The sequence below is a fragment of the Hibiscus syriacus genome, unplaced genomic scaffold (genome assembly GCF_006381635.1).
Source record: "Hibiscus syriacus cultivar Baekdansim isolate YM2019G1 unplaced genomic scaffold, ASM638163v2 tig00116997_pilon, whole genome shotgun sequence".
NCBI classification, from domain to species: Eukaryota; Viridiplantae; Streptophyta; class Magnoliopsida; order Malvales; family Malvaceae; genus Hibiscus; species Hibiscus syriacus.
Genome location: NW_024063513.1, coordinates 2,068,055 through 2,094,182, shown reverse-complemented (window position 1 = coordinate 2,094,182; position 26,128 = coordinate 2,068,055). Strand labels below are relative to the sequence as shown.

Here is a 26,128-nt window from a genome sequence, read left to right as displayed (position 1 = left end):
TTTCAAGTATGGTTTATAATTTATAATTATGGATTATTTCCATAATATTTTCATCAAAATTTATGAATGATTTAGAGTATGAACTGCTAAATTACTATTTTTATGATGATGTATTTTTAAGGTTATGATTTTTAAGACGTTAAAATAGTAAATGATTATATTATGATCTATAAGTCCATTGTATGTTGCATTGAGAATCGTAGGTACATTTGACATGCTATTAAGTTAAGTTCATTCAAGTTAAGTTATGGTACTTTTGTGTAAGTTATGATTCACATCGTTGATGCTTATGTTATGATTGCACTTAGAGTACATATTATGATCAGTTATAATTTGCATTGTGATGTGCCTAGTACGCACCTTATGTTTTGCTCACGTATCTTGTATTCTTTTAAATATACATTGGGGTTTGAAAATTAATTATGAAAATTATGAATATGTTAAATTGGCAGAAAATATGATATTATTATTAATCTGATATTGTTTATCATGAATATTTATTAGATCATGAAATAAGTTGAGTTTCAGGTAAGAGGAAGAAATCGGCTTAGATAAGTCGGTTTGAAAGTTTAATACTTTATTTAAATTAGTTTTAATGTTTTATTTTACTTATGATACTTTTATGTTTTATGTCACCTTAGCTTATAACTGCCTCACTAAGTTATATTTAGCGTGTGATGATTTTCATGCGTAGGTTCAAATAGATATACTGACGTGCAGTGAGTAGCCTCCCGAGCATCTTTTTGAAGATCATCTATTATCAGTATCAGTAAGGCATATTTGTTGTTACTTTTGACTAGTATTGTCATGTATATTTATGTTATCAATATGTTTTATCAATTTTATTTTAAATAGTATGTAATAGTAAATTAGGATCACTTTATTTTGACTAGATTAGCTATATTCGTATTTATGAATGAATAGTTTATCATGTTTAAAATAGTTTTAAAAAAATTAATAGTGTTTAGACAATATTATATAGTTTATAAAACAACACTAAACTACTTAATCGCTGCCTGAAAATGGATTTGTTTTTCAATGTTTAAATATTAATTTATTATTTTATGTGATTAAGAAAATAGTTTAAAGTTAAAATAGGAATGTTTTAAAAGGAAACAAAATTTTAAGCATTTATGTTATGTGAATGTTTATCAAATTGACATGACATTTTTAACTCGTATTTCGAGACATATCCGGGCATATGTGTTGCATTTCTTTACTTATATGGAACACCATTTCATTACTTAATCAGCCCTAAATCAAGAGTCAATCTTCCATAGCCAATATAAGATAGGGGAATATATGTATATATAAGATACCAACCTGTATGTGCATAGCCAACAAGGGCCAGTTACAGGTTCCATCTGTTTCTAAACATTTCCCACGTCCTCATACTAATCAAGAGTCGATCTTCCATAGCCGCTAATGATGATAGAAAGGCAAGTTCTTTCTTTGCAACTTAACTATGGTTTCATTTCATATGCAATGAACACGGTGACCCTTTGATTCTATATGATGAATGTAATCATTTATAATGTCGAATCGTCAATGCAGGCTTACGTTGTTTATATGGGATCGGCACCTGAGGATGAATATTTGACAACCTCGATGCAAACAAGTATACTTCAACAAGTTATCAAGCAAAGAGTTTCAATGGCAGATTCTTTGATCAGAAGTTACAGAAAGAGTTTCAATGGATTAGCTACAAAGCTAACCGATGAGGAGGCAGAAGAACTGGCTAGTAAGTGGTTTTCAACTTCTGTTATCAATGGAGATTATGGTTATAAATGATTGTGATACGGATCATTTTATTTTAAAACTGTACTGTGATGTATTCAGCCATGCAAGGAGTTGTCTCTGTTTTTCCTAACCGAATTCTCCACCTACAGACAAGAAGATCATGGGATTTTATGGGTTTTAGTGATACTGTTAGAAGATATCCGACCACCGAGAGCGACGTAATTATTGGTGTCATTGATGGTGGTATCTGGCCTGAGTTACCAAGCTTCAGTGATGAAGGTTTTGGTCCAGCTCCTAAGAAATGGAACGGTGCTTGCAGAGGTGGCAAAAATTTCACTTGTAACAAGTACATTACCCCCAGATTTCTCTCCTTTGTTTGTTGATAATTTCACATTTTGTGGCTTAATTTGCTATATATGATCTTACTGGACATGCTTCTACTGCAGAAAGATCATTGGCGCTCGGTTTTATACGTCATCGCCGGAGGCGTCTGCAAGAGATGAGGTAGGTCATGGAAGCCATACTGCGTCTACAGCTGCTGGGAATGCTGTAAAGAATGCTAGTTTCTTTGGACTTGGACAAGGTACAGCAAGAGGAGAGGTACCCTCTGCAAGGATTGCTGCATATAAAGTTTGTAGTCAGAAAGGTTGTGAGTCCGTGGATATCTTGGCAGCTTTCGACGATGCAATTGCCGATGGAGTTGATATTTTAACAGTGCCACTAGGATCATCTGATTCAAAGGACTTATTTGATGATGTCGTTGCATTCGGTTCTTTTCATGCGATGGTGAAAGGAATACTTACCGTTAATTCTGCAGGCAATAATGGTGCAGCAGGACCCCTTGCAGTTTCGAGTGTATCACCATGGATGCTTTCTGTTGCAGCAAGCACCACAGATCGCAAAATCTTAAGCAAGGTCGTCCTTGGGAACGGAAAGACCCTAGATGTAAGTATCGGAAACTTGATCGATCTTGTTTCTCATTATTAATTCTAACCATAGTATACTTTCTGCATATCCTCCATGACATTATCTTTGAGCTAAAAGGGTTTTTCGGTTCATCCCTCCACTTTCAAGGGAAAAAGGCTGCCCATAGTGTACGGACGTTATGTCTCAACAAAATGCGCTCCAAATGAAGCTGGGTTGGTTCAACTTAACATGTTCAATTTCATTTGTTCCAATATAGAAGAATCATTGAAATAACCAAAAAAAAAGTTCCTTTCACTTGCAGGATGTGTAGCGAATCATACCTAGACAGTCGTCTAGTGAAAGGAAAGATTGCAGTGTATGATCAATTTATAGGCAATTTCGAAGCTCGTAATGCCAGTGCTGCTGGAGTGAGTGTACTGAATGATCAATCAGATAACGTTTCTGTAACACCCCAAACTCATACCTGATCCGGATACGAGTCCGAGATGTCACATTGACTTTTTAAAACAATATTCTTAACAAAATACAGAACATTTGGACTTATATTAATAAGATATGATAATATACCGTTGAATTATGTTCGTTATAACAAATTTAAGGAAAAATACGTTTTTATGAACAGTAATATATGGTATGAACAGTACTGTAAACAGTAATAAACAATATCATGAACGGTGTTACAGTGTACCGATGCACTGCTACAGTGTACCGATGCACTACTACAATACTGCTACAATAACTTCAGCTCAAATTATATAAAACTCATAAAAATCAAACCGTTCATCACTATACATTTACCATTTACATAAATACGTTTAAAACATTCCAAAACTTGATCAAAGCACACATAATTTAAATACTTTGTTTACATGTCAACCTATTTATCACATAATAATACATACTATTTAAGTTTCTTCTAATTTGATCTTCAAGTGGAGATATGTTGTTCTGCTGTCTAACCTTGCTTGTCTATCTTCTATGATCCTACGTGTGAAACACTCACACGCTAAGTCATCGACTTAGTGATGCATAATAATAATGATAATAAAACATAATGAAAATGTCATAACGAAATGCAAAATCATGAAATCATATATTCAATCCATGCAAGTCATATAACCATGTATCCTACCCATGATATTATTAAATTATCCATCATGAATTCACATCAATAAGTTCAATAGCCCATGATACAATACTGAGAACCTGAGGTATGTGAGTACTGTGAGGTTGTGCACTATGTTGTCACCACAGCTCGTATAAATTTGCACCGAAGTGCCACGTAGGTGCCGCGTAGAATTGTACCATAGTGCCATATAAGATTGTCTATAAAAACCACATAGAAATTCCTTAAGAATCATATGCATATACCAAGGATCATGTAGGTGTCTCAAAAGACCTCATACATGTTCCAAAGAATACATATATGTTCCGAAGGACCACGTAGAATTTTTCCCGAAGGACCGTGTAGACCTTCTACTCTTGGCATGTCAACTATACCTATAGTTCTCATCTACATAACATGGGCTTTCATAATTCACATACTGTATCTCATAGACATATCATTTTCATACCTTTATCACGTAGCTCATATAACTTTTCCTGCATATTCATGTCACATAATGCATATGGTATGAACTCATATCATGTTTCATAATATGAAATGAATCATATATCAAAGTATTATATTTCTATAATCATGCTATGCATATGCACTCACCTATATCTATTTGCCTTTTCCTCGATCGATCTTACTTGTCAATTGTTCCGGAACTTGTTTAGACTCAATATCTACATAAATATAATTTTCAAGACAATTATAAGAAACATAAACCTTATAATTTGATATTAATAACTTGAGTTAATTTAATGAACCCAAAATTCAATTTTCCTTTAGGGGTGTACCGATGCACTATGGGTGCATCGGTACACAAATTAGGTTCGAAATTCCCATGCATCGATGCACCCCTTAATGTATCGATGCACCTTCAAAGTTGGTCTTAGTGCATCGGTACCCACTCATAATGTACTTATGCACCTATCAATAATAAACTGGTTTCACCTGAAAATCATCTACACTTCACCCAACTTTTCATGTATACAACCCTTATTATGCTACTAAACTCATCTATAACAACTTTAACTAATTTATATCATTCCAACACTTTAGAATCTCACATATTTCATCCAAATTCTTAAAGTTAATAATCATACTCAGTTTTCCATGTTATCCAAACTTAATTCTTACACTTATAACTTCTTATTCTCATAAATGACAAGACAAATTCAACCTCCAAATTCATTTAAACCCTCTTATTCAAAATTTCACTTATCCACTTCTTATCTTTAATCCTTCATATCTTACAAATCTTTGAGTTTCTATGACTTTTTTTACCTCCATCATGTTTCCTAAGTCTTCCTTAACCAAAACCATACTTAAATTTTAAGGATTAATCCAAAAGAAATCCAACTTACCTTAGCTTGGGGCTTCACATTGAAGAAGGAGAAGGAGATGAAGGAATGGTTTGGAAACCTTTGTTTCTCCAAATTATGATTCACGTGGGTTTATAAAATACTCACCAATTATTATTTTATTATTTCCCTTGTTCAAAGACCCTTTTACCCTTTCTTCTTCCTTTATTTGTTAAATCATCCTACATAGTACATTTCAATTAATTCATTCACTTTTCAATTTATCTAATCTAGTCATTGAATTTTAAAATCTTACACTTTAATCACTAACCGTTACGCTGCTGCTTGCATCCGCTTTAAACATTAGAAATAATGATTTGGTCAAGTCCTACATGAACTTAACAAAGTATGTTGTATGCTAAATTGTTCATTTTTTAAAGTGTGGCTAGCATCCCTTCCGGCATGGTTGAATAACCTGATTTCCATGTTTTATGTTGTAGGAATCCTGTTGCAGAAATACTGAGAAGTGAAATCATTAAAGATTTATATTCTCCTGTGGTTGCTCAATTTTCTTCACTTGGGCCAAATAATATCGTGTCAGATATTCTGAAGGTATGCGTTAACACATTTACCTCTCGGTACCTTGAAACAGATTTCGAACCTTCGACCTAATCGAACCAGCAAGGAATATATCTGTTGATAAATCGGGCAAAGTAAACGAAAGAACACAAGAATTTTAACGAGGTTCGACAATGTGCTTATGTCTTCGGTGCCTAGGCAGCGCTAGAAAATTTTTATTCAATGATAATAGGTTTAGGTTATATCTCTATTTATAATAGAAAACCCTGGTATATAATTACAAAATTAACCCTGTACCGTACCGCAGGGGCACAGCCCCCAACCCACATAATCGTAACCCCCTCTACAAGACTTTCTTTGTAAGGACAGTTGATGTTCGCTCACTCCGCTCTATCCCCCTATCCTCTTTACCGGTATATTTATGAGTCATACCTTACAAATCTCCAACTTGGCGAATATCATGCCCCTTAGGAAACATTCAATGTGGGTTGGGTTACCTTACTTCTTTAACAACTTGAAACATTCAACAAGTCCAAGCAATGCTTGAACTTGTCTGTTGTAACTGGCTTGGTGAACATATCAGCGGCATTCTCATCAGTGTGTACCTTCTGAAACAAAATCTCTCCAGATGCAACCAACTCTCTGATCTTGTGAAAACGTACATCAATGTGCTTAGTTCTAACACGATATACTTGATTCTTAGCTAAGTGAATAGCACTTTGATTGTCGCAGAGCAGCTGAACTCCATCTTGCTGAACACCCAACTCCTTCGCTAAACAAGTGAGCCATAAAACTTCTAACAAATAGCCAACAACATTAGAATACGGAACCTTTGCCATATCTTCAGTTTCCTTATCTGTCTTAGGGCACTGTTCTGATGAGAGCTTAAAGTGGTTCGCCAATGGAGTGCTAACTGGTTTTGCGCTGCTCATCGAAAACCTTTCTAGCATTTTTTTAACATAACCCCGTTGAGATAGCCACAGTTTCCTTGAGTCTCTGTCCTTGCAAATTTTCATTCCAAGAATTTTCTTTGCAGCACCTAAATCTTTCATATCAAATTCCTGACTCAATAAAGTTTTCAAACCGATAACATCATCCATGTTCTTCGCAGCAATCAACATATCATCAACATAGAGTAATAGAAAAATAAAAGAACCATCATCAAGGCTCTTAACATAGACACAACAATCATACTCACATCGGTTGTAGCCAATCTTGATCATATAGGAGTCAAACCGTTTATACCACTGTCTCGGAGACTGTTTTAACCCGTACAAAGATTTCTTCAATCTGCAAACTAAATGCTCGTTTCCAGGTTGAGTGAAACCTTCAAGTTACCGCATGTAGATATGATCCTCTAAATCGCCATGCAAAAAAGCAGTTTTAACATCCATATGCTCTAAATGCAAATCCCAACTGGCCACCAATGCAAGTACTGCTCGGATTGAAGTGTATCTGACCACAGGAGAAAAGATTTCATCATAATCAACTCCTTTTTGCTGTGAAAAACCTTTTGTTACCAAACGAGCCTTGAACTTCTCCCCCTCTTTTTCTGTTACTGCTGGTTTCTTCTTATACACCCATTTGCAACCAATCGACTTTTTACCCTCAGGAAGGGGAACCAACTCCCATGTACGATTGTGATTCAAAGACTCCATCTCCTCAACCATGGCTGCCATCCACTTGTCGTTTTCCTGACTAGTAACAGCATCATGAAAAGTAACCGGATCATCACTGCTAACAATAAGTGCAAAAGAGACCAAGTATTCAAAACCCAATCTACTCGGAGGCTTTATATTCGTCCGTCTCATCCTGTCTCTGGCGAGACTATAATCCTGCAAATCATCCGTAGTGGAACCACCAGAAGTCGGTTGAGACGTTTCTGATTTCTCAACTGGAAACTGCTCGAAATCCACCACTGTCGTCTCTTTCTTCTGTTGCAACATGGATTGTTCATCAAAAACAACATCTCTACTGATCACAATTTTCTTCGCAACTGGATTCCAGAACTTGAATCCTTTGACACCTTTCTTGTAACCCAGAAAAATGCACTCCTTCGATTTTGCATCAAGTTTGGATCTCTCATCAGCAGGTACATGCATATAAGCAGGACAACAAAAAATTTGTAAGTTATCAAAACTAACATCATGACCAGTCCATACCTCTTCTGCAACTTTCCCAGCCAATGATACCCTTGGCGATCTGTTGATAAGATAACACGCCATGTTAACAGCCTCGGCCCAGAAGTGTTTGGGAAGCCCCGCATTCAACCGCAAACATCTGGCTCTTTTATTCAACGACCTGTTCATCCGTTCCGTAACACCATTCTGTTGTGGTGTCTTGCGCACTATAAAATGTCTCTTAATCCCGTGCTCCTTACAGAAGTGTAAGAACTGTGAATCTGTGTACTCCGTACCATTGTCAGACCGCAAACACTTGATTTTTCATCCTGTTTGGTTTTCTACCTCTCTTTTCCACAGCTTGAACTTCTCAAAAACTTCATATTTCTGTTTCAAAAAATACACCCAAACTTTCCGTGAAAAATCATCAATAAAAGTAACATAATACCTAGATCCACCCAAAGACGATGTCGTGGAAGGCCCCCATACATCAGAATGCACATAATCAAGAATCCCTTGAGTTGTGTGCTTCTCAGTCTTGAAACGGACTTTATTCTGTTTACCAAGAACACAATACTTGCAAAAATCAAGCTTACAGCTTTTGACACCATGCAACATATTTCTTTTGTGTAATTCTGTCATACCACGTTCACTAAGATGAGCAAGACACATATGCCACAGTTTTGTAGTATCATCACAGGGTTCAACAGAATGAACTCCACCTGCAACGATACTCCCTAACAATCTATAAATATTTCCTGCAGTCATCTTTCCTTTCATCACAGTCAAAGCACCTTTAACAATCCGAATGGTTTCCCTATCCTCATCAGCCTTAGGGATAAAACCATTCTTGTGCAAAGTGCCCAAAGAAATCAAATTCTTCTTCAAATCTAGGATATGTCGAACACCACTCAACGTCCGAACAGAGCCATCATACATCTTAATTCTGACATCACCAATACCAACAATATTGCAACATCGATCATCACCCAAATAAACAGAACCAGAATCAACCGACCTGTATGTCGAAAACCATTCCCTATTTGGCGTGATGTGATAAGAACATCCAGAATCAAGAATCCACGCATCCGTCAATTGAGTCGTTGAAATAGAAAGCATATCACCCTCACTGCAATCAGAATTGTCATCCTCGACCACGTTCACAGACTTGGATGAAACATCACGCTTCTCATCAGTCTGCTTTTTCAACTTCGGACAGTCTCGCTTCATATGTCCCGCCTCCTTGCACTTGTAACAGTGAATTGTCTTCTTATCCCTAGATTTGGATCTGGAATTCCGCTTGCCAGACCCTGCCTTCTCTGGCTTCCGTCCACGGTCTCGATTACCCTTGACATATAAGCTATCGGATTGAGAGTTTTCCCCTGCATTCTGCTTCCGCTGGTTATGAGCCAACAAGGCTGCAGTAATCTCCTCAACGTTGATAGTCTCTTTCCCATATGTAAGAGTAGTCACCATGTGTTCGTAAGAGGGAGGCAACGAACACAACAAAATCATCGCTCTGTCTTCATCCTCAATTTTTACACCAAGCCGAGCCAAATCAGAAACGATTTGATTGAAGACATTCACGTGTTGCGCCAAATCATGATCGTCCTGCATCTTCAGCCCATATAGTCGCTGCTTTAGATACAGTTTTGTCATTAAGGATTTGGACATAAACTGACTTTCCAACTTTCTCCAAATTTCGTCCGGAGACGATAGATGCATGACGTGATACATAACCTCGTCCGCCAAGCATAATCGTATGGTTCCTGCCGCTCGTTGTTGCAATTCTTCCCAATCTTCCTCCTCCATCGACGCCGGCTTTGTAGGTCGCAAAGCCTTCAGGATCCCCTGCTGCGCCAACAGATCCTTCACCCTCGTTTTCCATAATCCGAAGTTACCCAGACCATCGAATTTCGCAACTTCGAATTTTGCTCTTGACATCTGATACCAATTGTTGATAAATCGGGCAAAGTAAACGAAAGAACACAAGAATTTTAACGAGGTTCGGCAATGTGCTTACGTCCTCGGTGCCTAGGCGGCGCTAGAAAATTTTTATTCAATGATAATAGGTTTAGGTTACATCTCTATTTATAATAGAAAACCCTGGTACATAATTCCAAAATTAACCATCCCCTGTCCTCTTTACCGGTATATTTATGAGTCATGCCTTACACTATCTATGATATTGCCCTTATACAACTCTTCATTTTGTAAAGCCAGATATAACAGCCCCGGGTGTGGACATTTTAGCAGCATTTTCACCTATTGGTTCACCCAGTGAGACACCAGGAGACCAAAGGCAAATCAAATACAATGTCATGTCCGGAACCTCAATGGCTTGCCCTCATGTTGCTGGTGTAGCCGCATTCGTTAAATCATTTCACCCTGATTGGTCTCCTTCGGCCATCAAATCTGCTCTCATGACTACTGGTATAACAATTGGATCCGGGCACAATAAACCAATAAACCAATGGATAGGTCCAAAAACCCAGACGGTAAAATTTCATATGGATCTGGGCACGTCAATCCTGCAAAGCCATTGATCCTGGACTTGTATACGAAACCCTGAACGAAGAATACATAAAACTGATGTGCAGTTTGGGATACACGCCAGATAATATAAAACGAGTTTCAGGAAACAACAGTTCTTGCCCTGAAGGTTCTAAAAATGTTCCACCAAGGGATCTGAATTATCCTTCATTGACAGCTTCAGTTGCAGCTAATAATCCTTTCACTGTTAGTATTCATAGAAGTGTCAAGAATGCTGGACCTGCAAACTCCATTTACAAGGTTTCAAGTCTCTGCGAACACGGGACTTGAAGTTAAAGTGGTGCCCGAGGTTTTGTCTTTCAAGGCGTTGAACGAGATGAAAGCTTTTACCGTGACTGTTAATGGTGGAGGTTTGAGAAAAGAGTCGATGGTGTCGACGACATTGATCTGGTCGGATGGAACTCATACCGTCACAAGTCCAATTGTTGTACATACACATCCTAGTATAAGGTCCAATGTTTGATATTTTGGTTAGACTTCTTGTCTGGTTTTCATCAATTTCAGTCTCCAAATAGCCTTTTTTATTTATTTAATAATAAAAATAAAAATAATTGAAATTTATTATTTAAATAATAATAATTTATTTTTAATTAGATTATTATTTTTAATTTAATTTCAATATTATTTAGGGTAAACTACAAATTTAGTATCCTAACTATCACTTTTGTTCTATTTTGATCATTCAATCATTATTTTTTTTAAAAAATATATATATAATGTTACGCTTTGGTTTATTTTAGTCACTCGTCGTTAAATATTTTACATAACTACTTATGGGATATTTTTTAAAAAATAAATCAATGATGATATGATATTATCTTATGAGGTTTATTTTTTTTACTAAATGTGACTAAAATGTAATGTTATATTTGATTTTGAAATAAAAAAAAAGTTAGATGACCAATATGAAATAAAAGTGAATGTTGAGATACTAAATGTGTAGCTTATCCTATTTTTATTAAGGGTAAAGTACATATTTAGTACCTAAATTATCAATTTTAATCCGTTTTAATACCTAAACTTTTAATTTTTCAATTTTGATTCATTTTAGTTCGAATAAATTTTTCAATAATCACATTCGAATAAATTTATTGACAACATTAGAAAACATCTAGGCCTGTAAACAAACCAAACGAACACGAACGAGGTATGTTCATGTTCGTTCGTGTCACTTTAACCGAATAAATGAACAAACATGAATATAAACGAACAAAAAATTTCTTGTCTGTGTTCGTTCGTTAAGGAATGTGGCTTGTTTGTGTTCGTTCATGTTCGTTTTTTAAATAATAAATGAACACAAACGAACAAACATAAATGAATGGATGTAAACGAACACAATAAACAAATGTAAACGAACATAAACGAACGAACATAACAATTAACATAAACAAACGTAAACGAACATAAATGAATATAAACAACAACAACAATAACCACATAAAATTTATTAGTATAAGTTGTAACTTCATAGTTAATTTGTATTTAATTGTTTTGGGCTTTTTTGTTTGTATTTAAAATCAATTGAATTTTAAAATATTAATGATTATCATATTAAAATTTAGAGAAAATAACCTCAGTGACCAAAAATATCTTATAATATACGATTTTAACCAATTTTTTTTGGATTTGCCAAAATGACCAAATAAATCGCAATACGATCGATAATTCGCAACGCGATCTCCGGTATCGCAAATTAGTTTCCAGATTCGCAACGCGAACTTCGACTATCGCATTGCGATTTACATATTCGCATTGCGATAGTCGAAGTTTGCGTTGCGAATCTAGAAACTGATTTGCGATAGTCGAAGTTCGCGTTGCGATTTATTACAAATTCGTTGCGATAGTCGAAGTTCGCGTTGCGATTTATACCAAGTTCGTTGCGATAGTCGAAGTTCGTGTTGCGATTTATTCCAAATTCGCAACGACTGGTGGTATTGCATTTGTTTCTTAAGAATTTTCTCTAAAAAGATAGTATTCGCGCGGACGTGTCGAAGACACGTATTACCACGACCACGAGACGAGACGGACGGCGGCGGCGCGCGAGAGTCCCCTTGTTCTCTATCACTCAACAAGGAAGTGGGAAAGCCAAGCCTTAAATACCATTCCCAATAGTGTTTCCAATACTATGTGGGATTGAGCATTACCAACACTTGTTTCCAATACTATGTGATTATTCAGGAAACAATTAACAATCATGCACCTTAAAACAACTGAATCAGCAACCAATTGCATTAGTATTATACGATTAAATATGTCATAATTAAAATTCAATCTACAATCAATCGCGATTATTGCAATTTTAAGCAAAACATTCAAAAAAATTGCATCACTCGCGAGAATAAAAAAAATTATTATCGTGCAATTACAATCAATTGAAAATAAATTAGAATTGCATGAAAACTAAACGAACCACAAATACTTTTCATACAAATACTAAAGTCATTAACTATAATTCACAAATAATATCACTATTTAAGGCTCAATCCCACATAGTATTGGGAACAATTGTTGGTAATGCTCAATCCCACATAGTATTGAAAATACTATTGGGAATGATATTTAAGGCTTGGCTTTCCCACTTCCTTGTTGAGTGATAGAGAACAATGGGGACTCTCGCGCGCCATCGCCGTCCGTCTCGTCTCGGGTCGGGTCGTGGTCGTGGTCGTGGTAATACGTGTCTTCGACACGTCCGCGCGAATACTATCTTTTTAGAGAAAATTCTTAAGAAACAAATACAATACCACCAGTCGTTGCGATTTTGGACTATCGCAACGAACTTGGAATAAATCGCAACGCGAACTTCGACTATCGCAATGAACTTGGAATAAATCGCAACGCGAACTTCGACTATCGCAACGAACTTGGAATAAATCGCAACGCGAACTTCGACTATCGCAACGAACTTCGACTATCGCAACGAACTTCGACTATCGCAACGCGAACTTGGACTATCGCAACGAATTTGGAAAATCGCATTGCGATAGTCGAAGTTCGCGTTGCGATAGTCGATGTTCGCGTTGCGAATCTGGAAACTGATTTGCGATACCGGAGATCGCGTTGCGAATTATCGATCGCATTGCGATTTAGTTGGTCATTTTGGCAAATCCAAAAAAAGTTGGTTAAAATCGTATATTATAAGGCATTTTTGGTCACTGAGGTTATTTTCTCTAAAATTTATTGGGTCTTAATATTTTAAATGAGTCTAGAGAGATTATGTTAAACATAAATGAACGAACATAAACGAACGAAAATAAATAAATATAAACGGACATAAATGAATGAACATATTATCGAACGTAAATGAACGAACAAGCCTTTTGTTCTTATTTGTTCATTTAATTAAACGAACATAAAATCTTGTTTATATTCATTCATTTAATAAATAAACGAAATTCATTCACGAACGGTTTGTTGAACGTTATGTTCGTTTACAAGCCTAAAAACATCAAGGGTAAATTATACCAGCAACCACCTAATTATAATCTCTTTTCATTTTGACAACCATTTTTAAATTCTTCTTAATCAGACCACTCAACTATTTAAATACATTTAATTAAGCCACTAATAGTTAACAATTAACGAAAATGATGATGTGATAATTTAATTGGTATAATTATACATTTGGTAACTGTTATTTATATATTCTATCAATTTGATCCTAATTTTAATTTATTAAAATAAATTTATTCTTTGAATTAGATCGCGTAACGTGTTTCTAGAGTCAAATATTATACACGTGTCACCATTTGATTGGAGAATTTAATTTAATTTAATATATTTATTTTTCATCAATCAAAGGTGACACGTGTTATCCTTGGGTGGGAAAAAAATTAAAGTTGTATAAATAAAAGAGTGGGGAATAGAACCCAAGTATTGGGATTAGCTGGGCAGCCTTTAAACCAGTAAACCAAGCAAATTAGCTCATACAAGATATACTACATATGATATATATTTTATATATTAATCTAAATTTAAATTCTTAGTATTTTATATAGTATTTTATACTTTAACTTAAATTCATATATTAACATTAAAAATATATATTTTTTATTTTAAATTATGAAATCTATTTTATTATTGTCTTAACCTAAAAATATATTTTATTTTTATTTTAACTTAAAATATATTTTAATATTAGCATAACTTAAAAATATATTTTATTTTTATCTTAACTTTTAAAAATATATCATATTTTTATTTTATCTTCTTACATATGTTATATTTTTAACTTAAATTATTAAATATATTCTAATTTTACCTTAAATTATTAAATATAATTTATCCTTATTTTAATATATTATTCTTATTTTTAATTAAAAATATATATTTTAATTTTTTAAGTTAAAATATGAATAAAATATATTTTTAAGTTAAGATAATAATAAAATATATATTTTTAATGTTAAGATATTAATTTAATTAATATGGGAATTTAAATTAAAGATATATAAAATAATAAGAATTTAAGTTTAGACTAGTATTAAATATATATAGCATATGTAGAACTAAAATCTTTGCTTGGTTCCGTGGTTGAATTGTCACCCTCTAGTTGGTGGAAAATAAAATTATTAAATTAAAATAAATTAAACTCTCCAATTAAATTGTGACATGTGGCACGATTGATTCAAAGATTAAATAATTGTTAATTGTTAATTGTTAATTGTTTACCCAAACATCAAATGCCCCCCGTAAAGGCAGGTAGATCTGTCGTGCTATTTTTTCGTTCCATATTCAAAACGCGCCATTTCTCATTGCTTGGACTTGAGAGCATTTTACTTCGCCTAAACCCTTAACGTTCTCGTATTCTTCCAGCTCTAATGACAACTCGCGCCTTTTCAAAATCGAAGTTCCCCATTTTAACGGCGATCCTCCTTCAGAACCTCACAAAAAATGGCATAACGAGATCCCCGTTTCTTCGAAAACCTCAAATTTCACCTCCCCTACCCGTTTTCCACAAACCAATTTCAGGGTTTAAGCACTATCATGATGGGAGACCAAGAGGTCCCCTTTGGAGAGGTAAAAAGCTGATAGGGAAAGAAGCCCTTTTTGTAATATTGGGTTTAAAAAGATTTAAGGATGATGAAGATAAACTTCAAAAATTTATTAAAACCCATGTTTTAAGGCTATTGAAGATGGATTTGATTGCGGTTCTCTCAGAGCTTGAACGCCAAGAGGAGACTTCTCTGGCTGTGAAGGTACTCGCATTTTTCACTCTTATTAATTCTTTTTAATTTTTCTTAATTGGGTTTATCTTAAATCTGTGGGATTCGTTATTGTTGTTTGGGTTAAAGTGAATTGAGATTGCTTTTATTCTGTTCGATCAAATGCTCGAAAAAGATTTTGATATTTTCTTGGTGAGCATTGAATTTCCGGGCTGTTTTACCTTGAGAAATTGAATATATATTTCCTTTATATAGTTTTTGAGAATGAGAATGGGTGTTTATAATGTGACATAAAAAGTGAACTTAATCGGGTTGTTTCCCCCTGAGTGAAGTAGATAAGGTTGTTTCTGAGTTATGACATCTTCTTGGATTTTTATTTTTGCTGAATTTCCAGGTTTTTGAGGTGATTCAAAAGCAGGACTGGTATAAACCTGACGTCTTTCTGTATAAGGACTTGATTATTGCATTAGCGAAATGTAGGAAAATGGATGAAGCAATGAAGTTATGGGAATCTATGAGAAAGGAAGATCTGTTTCCTGATTCTCAGACATACACCGAGATCATTAGGGGCTTCCTGAGGGACGGATCTCCTGCCGATGCAATGAACATATACGAGGATATGATTAAATCTCCAGATCCACCGGAGGAGTTACCGTTCAGGATTTTACTAAAAGGGCTTCTCCCGCATCCTCTTTTAAGGAACAAAGTTAAGAAAGATTTCGAGGAGCTCTTTCCGGAAAAACATGCTTACGATCCTCCGGAAGAAATTTTTGGCAGATGCTGAGGTTTGTAGAGGGACCTTTGCTCTTTCCAGTTTTTGAGTTTTCTTTCTTTCATTTTAAGAAATAACAGTTATAACCAGGGCAATGAGTCAACAGTTTTTAGTGTAGTTTAGTTCTAACTCATTAAGAAAGGTTTATGTATGCATGCAGCTAGCTGAATTAGTTGAGCTATGAAACCATCAACTTAAACTTACCCCGGCTTGGCATCAGTCATTACCGTGGTTGAACAAGTGCCTCTTCTTCACTCAAATGTATTATCTCTTAGGTGAGTGTCCTAGTGTCTCGATGCATATCTTCTTTATCTGTTTCGGTGAGGACCAAGACTTGTGAATTGTAATATTTGATGAATAGTTTTTATTTTTTATTTTTTCCGATGTGATTAGTTTTTTACTCAATGCAATCAATGATTTGCTAGTAATGCAGTTTTCCAATCAACAAATGCACTGAATAAATTGCATTGCACTCATATTATGCGATATCTATTTCCTTCTTTGATTCGATCTTTCATGTTTTTTGGGGGCGTTAGAGGGGAGAGATCTCAGGCACCAGGCACATAGGGGTGCCGGACACCCACAGCGTTAAGGCACCAACGTTTTACAAGGAAGAAGCACATGTTCAGATATTGAATGGTCTTCATGTTGTCTGTGTCATTGAGGAGTTCCCCCAACTTAGAATGTCATGTACCTATTTATTAAAATAATTAGATCAAATTCTGTTTTTAAAAACCATAATAATCGATAGAATTTACTAGTTACATGAATCTTTTCAACACGATGAGACTTAAGATTCAAGCTATCATCGAACAAAATTCCAGCTTGCTATCTCATCCATAACTTCCCAACACGAAATCATCGTGGCTGAAATGATCCTAACTACCTTAGTTTAGACCTAAAACAGCACCAACTGTGCTTTTTAAATAACATGTAATTTGCCTGTGATTAGGCCTGTAAATGAACTGAACGTTCAGCGAACCGTTCATGAACCGTGCGGCGGGAAGTTCGTTTATGTGCGTTTATTTATTAAATGAACGGACATGAACAAGATTTTGTGTTCGTTTAATTAAATGAACGAACTTGAACATAGGTCTCGTTCGTTCATTTATGTTTGTGAACGTTCGGTTATGTTCGTTCTGTTATGTTCGTTTATGTTCGTTCGGTTATGTTCGTTTATGTTCATTCATTTATGTTTATCCCAATCTTCTTAAATCAATTTTGGTGATCAATTTGTAAGTATCTTAAAAATATTAATTAATTTGATATTCTGATGACCAACTCTATAATTAACCCAATTTTATTTGGAAAACCCAACAATATTAATATGGTTTAGTTCATTTTGAACGATCCATAAGCTGCATACCCAGCACCGTCAACATCCACTATGCCGGAACCCTATGTGACTGCACCACCAGCTGGTTATCCGATGAGCAAAGAGGAGTCCCAGAAACCGGTTGCTTTCGAAACCAAGTCCAAAGGTGATGGATTCCGGAAGGGATGTTAAGTATTAAGTATCGTTTCTTCTACTCAAATAATCTTCTTTTCTTTCATTTATAATGGAGTATTCGAATTTACAAGTAAATAGTGATCAACCAGTAACTCAAGTCAGCTTACTTTGAACTCAAGAACCCAATAATGGTAAGGCCTTATTCCATAGGTTGAGAAGTTCTTTAACGCGTTTCATCAAACAAATTTTGTGCGTCATCCGGATATGGAAGTTTAGCCAACCTACTTCTCTCATTTCCCAATTTTCAACTTCTACATAGCACGAAGCTAAGGACATGTTTATTTGATCCCCAAGGATTAAGGTCGGCAATCACATAAAACACAATCTGTGTTCATCTCGACTGTTGTTGAATGAGATAGGAAGAAAGAAAGTGGAGGAACATTATGCAATCCCATATCAGTAGCAAATAAGTAGCTCGGGGTTGGTAACTTATATAAAAGAAGATGGGGGATAATAGGTTTAAGCATCTTTGCACTTGGGGCAATGTCGAGCTTGAATCGAGCTTAGAATTGAGCTTGAATCGAGCTTCAATCGAGCTCAAGTCTCGAGTTTTAATCGAGCTCTTAATTATTTTTTGAGTTAGAGCCTTTTCGAGTTCGAGTCGAGTTTCAATATTATATTTCGAGTTCGAGTCGAGCTTGATAATTTTAAGCTCGCGAGTTTTCGAGTCGAGCCGAGCTGACTTTAAAAGTTTTCGAGTTCGAGTCGAGCTCAGCAATACTCGAGCTCAACTTGACTTGTTTACACCCCTAGGTAGGGTCTCCAACGTTTATGTTCGTTTATGTTCGTGTTCATTTATGTTCGTGTTCGTTTATGTTCGTGCGCGTTTATGTTCGTTTATTTATTAAATGAACGAACATGAACAAGTTATATTTCTTAATAAACGAACATGAACAAAAAAAAATGTGTTCGCTTATGTTCGTGTTCGTTTATGTTCATTTATTTTTTAAATAAACGAACATGAACATACATCTGTTCGTGTGCGTTCGGTTCGTTTACAGGCCTACTTGTGATATATGTGATCGGGACCCCACTTCACACTATAGCTCAGAATCCCCCAATTGAAAACTATTCCGAAAAGCAGTAGGAGATTTGGATAAGAAAATCTTTTATCCCTCTGGACACTTTCTTAATTCTTCTCATTGAACCCATCTAGTGACAGACAGCTCAAAAGGAAAGCAGACGAGGGAAAGGGTATTTGGTGACGGCTTTTAGTAATCTTCCTGACAAAATACAAACGATATCTGATTAGTCGGGTAGTTTCGAGTACCACTTTAGTATCAACTTCGGTGATTAAAAAAGAATAATTAAAGGTCAACTATTAAGGGCACGATGGAGGAGAAAGGTTGAGTGGGGAGAAATTATACAACCTTATCTAGTTATCTTATTGTCATGTAGGTCAAAATAATATATATTTCTTTCAACTTAAAAAGCTAAATTCAAAGAATTTATTCTCTGAATTTGAGTTTAACACTCTTAATCCATATAATAGCTCTTAAAAATGATATGATATCTATTAAGAAATAAATTCGAATTTAATATCTGCGACTTTTTCCTCAATCTCCAGCATATACCTCCCTTGTGAAAAGGGAAAGACATGAAGGGGCACTATTCACAAGAAAAAGGGAAGGGTCAAGAAAGATGATTAACTTGGGTTTGTTTTTGACCCTATAGGGCAACGGAGGCTACATTTATCCATTAGAGTACATATGGCAGTAAATGGTGCGCCAGTTGGGATACCAAGTGGACCACTCGTGCTACTTGTATTATCCCTCATGTTTATAGTTGGGAAAAAAAAGTAAGATTAATATTATATGCAGAGAACCAAATTTGCATTAGAGGAAGCTTCTGGGGGGAAATTCCTTCACATCTTTTGATTTTAAAAGAAAAAATAAAGATTTTTTTGCCATATAAGTATAGTCATAGAATAAGAATTTTTTGCCATAAAGTATAGTCATAGAATACCTTTTTTGGTTTGATGATGATAGGCACATGGGGTGGACTGCAAATGTCAATTAATTTCTGTATATATATATATATATATTTATATATGATGGTATTTGAGAGAGAGTTTGAGGTACACCCCTCTCATATACTGTGATCTTCACGTGCACTGCTGGATTTTCCATTGTATTTTCTCAGCAAATCTTATCTATTTTCCTTTCAACTAGGGCAGTCTTTTCTTGCAGGGTGCTGGTACACTGAATTTGATTAGTTTCCTCACCTTTATTTGACTTGGGAATTCAGGGCTCAAGGAAGACAAAAGCAATGGAGACTAAGAGACAAGTTGGTTCTTCTTCCTCCTTCGCTGCTGATCTTTTTGGCTCCAAAGACTCATCAGCATCTCCATCAAAAGGGATCTTCAGCTCCATTTTTTCACCTCCAACTTCGGTATATACATACTGTTCTATGTTTGGTGATTGCATTTGTTATGTTTTTAATTTTTTCAGTTCATTTCTAGGCTCTCTTTTGACTTTGTACATGTGTGATTATAAAACCTCTAAATATTTTCTATTTTGCATAAGAAAGTATTCCTAGTCTAATCGGAAGCTTTCTATGTCTTAAATTTCAGGTTGGGGGGAGGAACTCCTCAGGCTCTAAGGTGTTAGAATCTTGGCCAAAACAGCCTATGCAAGGTTATTGATCCCCACCGTATATATATAGAACATAACCCGAGTTTTTTCTGTATTCATCATCAACAGAACTATTATCATTTTTCACTTTAAAACTCTTCCATATGTTTACTGCCCCTCTTGAGCCTTTGTTTCACGGACCGATGATATCAATCGGATCTGCTTAGCTAGTGTTTTACTGGTGCCTAGAGCACTGCTCTCCTGATAACATTGTCTGATTATTATTATTGCAGATCAACTACCGAACAAGGAAGAAAGGGTGGAACCATGCCATTTTAGTTCATCTCTTTACTATGGTGGCCGAGACTCATATTCCCATCCCTCGAGTGGCCGAACTTCAACACCATATCCAATTGTGAGTCTTGACATATCAAATTCTGATGTAAAAACTAGTTTTGTGATACATGTGTGTATGAAAGTACTTAATAGTTCCATATTTTGTGAATGAATATAGTTTAAGAAGGATGGGGGAGAAGATGACCCTAATGGAAACAATTCAATGGATGTTTCTAGAGGGAATTGGTGGCAAGGTACTCATATTGATCTACTTGAAAGCTTCAAATTGATAATCAATTGAAATACGCATTTAGAACTAATACCAACATCTAAAACACTTGACTTCGGATTTCTGCAGGTTCCCTTTATTATTAGACCCTTACTTTCCTATGCATTTGAATCCTCCAAGTGATCATATGGAAGAACATGAAGCATGAATAAGTTTCCGGCACTTGGGATTCACAAATCCTTTCAGTAATATCTTCGGTTTTTTTCATGATTTTAATCTGGGAATGAAGCTTGAGAAGTTCTAAATTACATCGTAGCTCAGCTCTGAGATGAGGGCTGAGAAACTGATGGAAAATTAGGCCATTTTCCCTTTTAAATGTAAAACATCATATGCTTGAGATTCTGTATCAAAGATGCAGTCTTTTTGCTATGTTTGCAAGTAGAACAGCAAGAATTAGAATACAAGCGGTGTCTTTTTTCCACTATTCATACATTCAGATGACATTTCACAAGAAATTCAAAAAATGAAAGACCAGTGGACATAGAAAACCCACATATTTCATGTGGCACTGAGCAAGAAAGCTAAATCTACTGTTGCATTTTTACCATGTTTGGCTGAAATTTGTTTAAATATACACTCGATGACTCATCTAAGCCCAAATAATAATTGAGTGGGTTTAAATAAGGTCAATTCTATTTTAGTCTTTTAATAGTTCATTTTTTGTGTGGATAAATACAGATTTTTGTATCCAAAAGAAATCAGATATCCCTGTACAACAGTTTATACTATACATGTACAAATAAGCAGCCCAAATTCAACACTACACTCCCTGCTTAAATGCCTTCCCTTAACCCCGTGCAAGCTGCCCAGCTTCCAACGAACAGCATCCTTCAGGCAGGCCACCAGATCAACCTCAAGCCACCCAAAAAAACGCCTGTTCCTTTCCTTCCAAATCAAGGCAATACAATCATTTCATGCCAAACGAAACACCATCGAAAGCAACGACTTGCCCTTAGCATTCATGCAAGCCCGGCTTAGTTCTTGATCTAAACGTAAAATGGGTATAGACAAACCACAAGCATGCACAAACCACTCCCAAATATATATAGAATAAGCACAATAAAAAGGGTAAATTTTGTGTTTAGTACGTAAACTATCAATTTTAGTCTAGTTTAATACTTAAACTTTCATTTTTTTTAAATCATATCTAACGTTTAGTATTTATTTATATATATAGAATAAGCACAATAAAAAGGGTAAATTTCGTGTTTAGTACGTAAACTATCAATTTTAGTCTAGTTTAATACTTAAACTTTCATTTTTTTAAATCATATCTAACGTTTAGTATTTATTTCATTTTAGTACCCGTCGTTAAAAACTTAACAAATGAGCTAACGGGGCATAGCTCCAGTGGACGACCGACAAATCCGAACGATGAACCGCAAGAAAAGAAGTCAAAGAGTTTATCATTTATTTGGAAAGATTGAGGCATTTTCTGGTAAAACGGAGGCCGAAATCATGTTCAGGGGGTCGAAAATGTGCGAGCTAGAAAGTTTGGGTTTTATTGGTCTGCGAATGCAACAGCCGACGATTGTAGATGCAAAGGTCGGTGAGCCCGTCGGTTACTAAAATGAAACAAAAAACTAAATGTTATGTATGATTTTGAAAAAAAAAATGAAATTTTACGTACTAAAATTGACCAAACTGATAGTTTAAATACTAACGTGTAATTTACCTTAAAAATGATCACAAATCTCAAACTCGTTCAAGCAAAACATAAGTTCCCTCTATATTGAAGCCAAAAGAAATAAGTCGACTTCTTGTTGGTAGTCTATCCAAAACTGCCATCCGAGTGATGACCGAAATCCTCGAAATGTGACATGAATGCCACACCAATTTATCTCAAGGAGCATTGTCGCCATGCACGTATGGCATTCCAAATGATGGAAATCGAGGCAGCCTTAGTCCACAACTGCAACAAACGCAACTACACTCAAACCCTTCAAAAGGATTCAGAAGCCTGCAAAATAATAATAATAATAATAATAATAATAATAATAATAATAATAATAATCCTGCAACACTTACAAATGAATCCATGCAACCCAAATCGAATCATTATTAAAAAGAATATTCCTAATCAAAAGGGGGAAAAAACAAGCAAACATGATTCCAATAACCAATGTCTTTAATCCTCAAACCCCTTGAGATTTAGGCTGACAAATCGACGATCAACTAATCCGAGCACCCTTCGCGGACTTATCTTCAGCATTCCAAAAGAATCATGCATAAATTGGTTTATTCTATCAGTAGCAATCCTAACACAAGATGTTTGCTCTAAAAAGCTTGAACACTAAATAGAATTGATTGGATCAACTGACGCTTCTCCGCATAAGAAAGTTGTCTTCAACTTTGAAGTCTTTGAACAAAACAGTCAAACAACGGGCTACAATCTCAATTGAAAGCCTCTTGACAACAAGAAGAAAGCCAAGGAACCTCGTCGGCAAGATAAAGTTTTGATTTTAATCTTAATTTGAAAAGTTAAAAATTATTATTATTCTTTATACTATGCTTAAAATATTTTAATTTTTACTCTTAATTAGATTATTTTTAATTATATAGTTTAATTATATTAATCATCTATCATGAGTTAAAAACTAAAATATCAAAAAATTAAAAATTAGAAAACTGATCAATATCAAATTAAAGTATAAACATTGAGTCCGCAACTTACAATTAGGACAATAACGAATCCTCACTAAAATTTGACTTATGAATAACAACTCAACTAAATTAATTGGCATGGATATAGGGGGAGTTCTACCGTGCAACAGCCTTAATATACGACTAAGAAAAGGCGCTATCGGTTTTGTTATTATTTTTTTTAACAAAACCGGTAAAAGTTTACCTAAAACATTAATGTTTTTTAACATTTCTGGTAAAGTGTCAAATACAAAACCGGAAGAAAAAATAATATTTAGGTAGCACTTTACCAGATATGTTAACAAAACCGGTAAAGCGTCAAATAATAACAAAACCGGTAGAAATAATAATGTTTCCCGTAATTGTTTACCATTTTTTTTTAAATAATAACAAAACCAATAGCGTCTTTCCTTAGCCGTATATTAAGGTTGCCGCACGTGAGACTTTCTCGGAATTTAGGGATTAGGTATAAATAAAAATACAAGTAGATAACACGTGGTGACAAGATATAGGTAGGGATGGATTGAAGGCTCCCCGGTGGGGGCAGTCGTAAAATTTAAATTTGTCATATATTTTAGATTTTTTTCTATGTATTTTTTATTGAAAAAATGTGTTTTCGCCCCTTGGAATTTTAGTTCGCCCCCTTAAGTTTAAGTTCGTCCCCCCAACATAAAAACTTGCGTTCGTCCCTGACTATAGGTGATAATTGAGTTGAGCAATTCACAACTAATTCGAGTTTGATTTGATCAAAATTCGGTCAATGTTTGATTTTAGTTGATTTGATTTGAATTCGAGTACGACTGAGACCTTAACGAGTCAAGTCGATCAAGTGTCAATTTAACTCGAAAAAGTTCAAGTTTGATAATTTGTAGGACTGAGATCTTGTTAATTTTTTTAAATAATTTGTAGGATATTGATTGTCTTAGAATTGATTATGTATTGTTAATCTTCTTTTGTTTTCAAGAATTGTTGTAATATGTTAGTTTGATATATTTTTGAATTGTTACTTTGGAGTTAAGACTTTAGAATTGCTACACATACTATTTTGATCATTTTTTTTTTGCTAGTGTGTGTCCTTTTTAGGATCACTGAATGAGAGAAATCAAATATTGAGATTAATAGTAGGAAATGAGAAGATATTCAATGGGAAAAAAACAATGAGTTAATTTCAACCTTTGATTTTCTTTAATCCAATGATCCTAAAATGTGTAAAACTCTTAACTGTAAGTGAATCTTATCTTACATATATAAATGATAAAAATTATGGTGAATTTAACTAATAATGAGTCGAATAGAACAATAATTTTTTTAAACGAGTACAAATTAAACAAAAATTTATCGAATCCATCAGATATTAAATATAAATCAAATAATTTTTTTAATTGAATAAAATACTGCTCAACTCGTGATTAACTCGATAAGCAGCTTCACGGGACTAAAGCTCCATACCGGACGGTAGCAGCAAAACTGTAAAGACTGTTAAAGTCGTTAAAACATGAACCATTCAAAACCAAATGAAAACCTGAAGAGCCCAATCCATTTCGGTCCGTGCTTGGGTCAAAGCCGGCCCAAAAATGAACTTTCGAGCTCTGGTCTCGAATGGAGGCAAGCACTTGAGCTCGTGGAAACTAAAGATAACATTTCCAACCAAAATCTGCTTTCTCGAAAAAAGAAATCCTCCCTTCGTTCTCACCCACCCCAATTGATCACCTTCTTTTTTTTTATTTTGAATAATTGTTAAACCCTAAAGAAAATAAGATAAAGAGGAGGGAAAATCTCCTCTTTCTCTCTGCTTTCGTGTGTGAAAATCTCCTCTTTTTAACAAAGTCCAATTTGTCCCAATCTTTGTTTTGGATAACAAATGGAATAAAATGGTTCTGTTTATACTCCTGTATGTCAAGACAGAAGAGAAGTACAATCATCATTCCTCAGTCTACCATATTAACCTCTCTCTTGTTTGTGGAAACAACAATCCCTCCAAACCCCAAATTTCAAATTTCCATAATTATCGATATTTAATTATTAATCTAATAATTTTGATCAGATATTCAGATAATTCTTTTAAGGTTTAATATAAAAACAAATGCCTAAACTATACTCGAACTTGAATTTTGGTGTCTAAAGAAGTTTTTGTTAAAAATATGTGCCTAATATTTTCTCAGTTATACTTTTAGGTGTCTACCGTTAAAAAAATCGTTAAGTGTACGTCACATTTAGTTTTTTTTAAATTATTTTTAAATAATATTTCATTTTAAAAACTTAAAAATATAAACTTGACACGTGTCACTTAATGTTTTTAACGATAGGCACCTAAAAGTGTAACCGAGAAAATATTAGACACATATTCTTAACAAAAATAAATCTTTTGGCACCAAAAGTAAATCTCGGTGTAATTTAGACACTTATTTTTGTATTAAACCTTATTTTAATCCTATCTTCTCTACATAGAATTTCAGAATAAGAAATTTAACATGTTATTTCTACCAACAATCAATTGATATAGTGGGATTGA

At 34.7% G+C, this 26,128-nt stretch overlaps 2 protein-coding genes and 1 pseudogene across 3 annotated transcripts; all 3 read left to right on the top strand.

Moving 5' to 3' along the window:
- The first annotated feature begins 267 nt into the window (after window positions 1-267).
- On the top strand, window positions 268-21,397 carry LOC120194277 (annotated as a pseudogene).
- On the top strand, window positions 15,049-16,329 carry LOC120193893 (protein THYLAKOID ASSEMBLY 8-like, chloroplastic). Its single transcript, XM_039196315.1, has 2 exons — window positions 15,049-15,526; window positions 15,888-16,329. The coding sequence occupies exons 1-2, from the start codon at window positions 15,149-15,151 to the stop codon at window positions 16,275-16,277; spliced, it is 768 nt and encodes a 255-aa protein (XP_039052246.1). The 5' UTR covers window positions 15,049-15,148; the 3' UTR covers window positions 16,278-16,329.
- On the top strand, window positions 19,842-21,324 carry LOC120193894. Of its 2 annotated transcripts, XM_039196317.1 has the most exons (6): window positions 19,842-19,905; window positions 20,023-20,166; window positions 20,348-20,411; window positions 20,642-20,763; window positions 20,863-20,938; window positions 21,043-21,324. In XM_039196317.1, the coding sequence occupies exons 2-6, from the start codon at window positions 20,044-20,046 to the stop codon at window positions 21,057-21,059; spliced, it is 402 nt and encodes a 133-aa protein (XP_039052248.1). In that variant the 5' UTR covers window positions 19,842-19,905; window positions 20,023-20,043; the 3' UTR covers window positions 21,060-21,324. The 2 variants fall into 2 exon arrangements, with proteins under 2 accessions (XP_039052248.1, XP_039052247.1); XM_039196316.1 differs by lacking the exon at window positions 21,043-21,324 and having other exon boundaries at window positions 20,863-21,018.
- Window positions 21,398-26,128: the final 4,731 nt, after the last annotated feature.

What these genes read in the sequence shown, in the direction of transcription:
- LOC120193893 (XM_039196315.1), top strand. Translation starts at nt 15,149, where the DNA reads ATGACAACTCGCGCCTTTTCAAAATCGAAGTTCCCCATTTTAACGGCG. An exon ending in AGACTTCTCTGGCTGTGAAG is followed by an intron (nt 15,527 to 15,887) that starts GTACTCGCATTT and finishes CTGAATTTCCAG; the next exon opens with GTTTTTGAGGTGATTCAAAA.
- LOC120193894 (XM_039196316.1), top strand. Translation starts at nt 20,044, where the DNA reads ATGGAGACTAAGAGACAAGTTGGTTCTTCTTCCTCCTTCGCTGCTGAT. An exon ending in TTTTTTCACCTCCAACTTCG is followed by an intron (nt 20,167 to 20,347) that starts GTATATACATAC and finishes CTTAAATTTCAG; the next exon opens with GTTGGGGGGAGGAACTCCTC. An exon ending in CTTCAACACCATATCCAATT is followed by an intron (nt 20,764 to 20,862) that starts GTGAGTCTTGAC and finishes GAATGAATATAG; the next exon opens with TTTAAGAAGGATGGGGGAGA.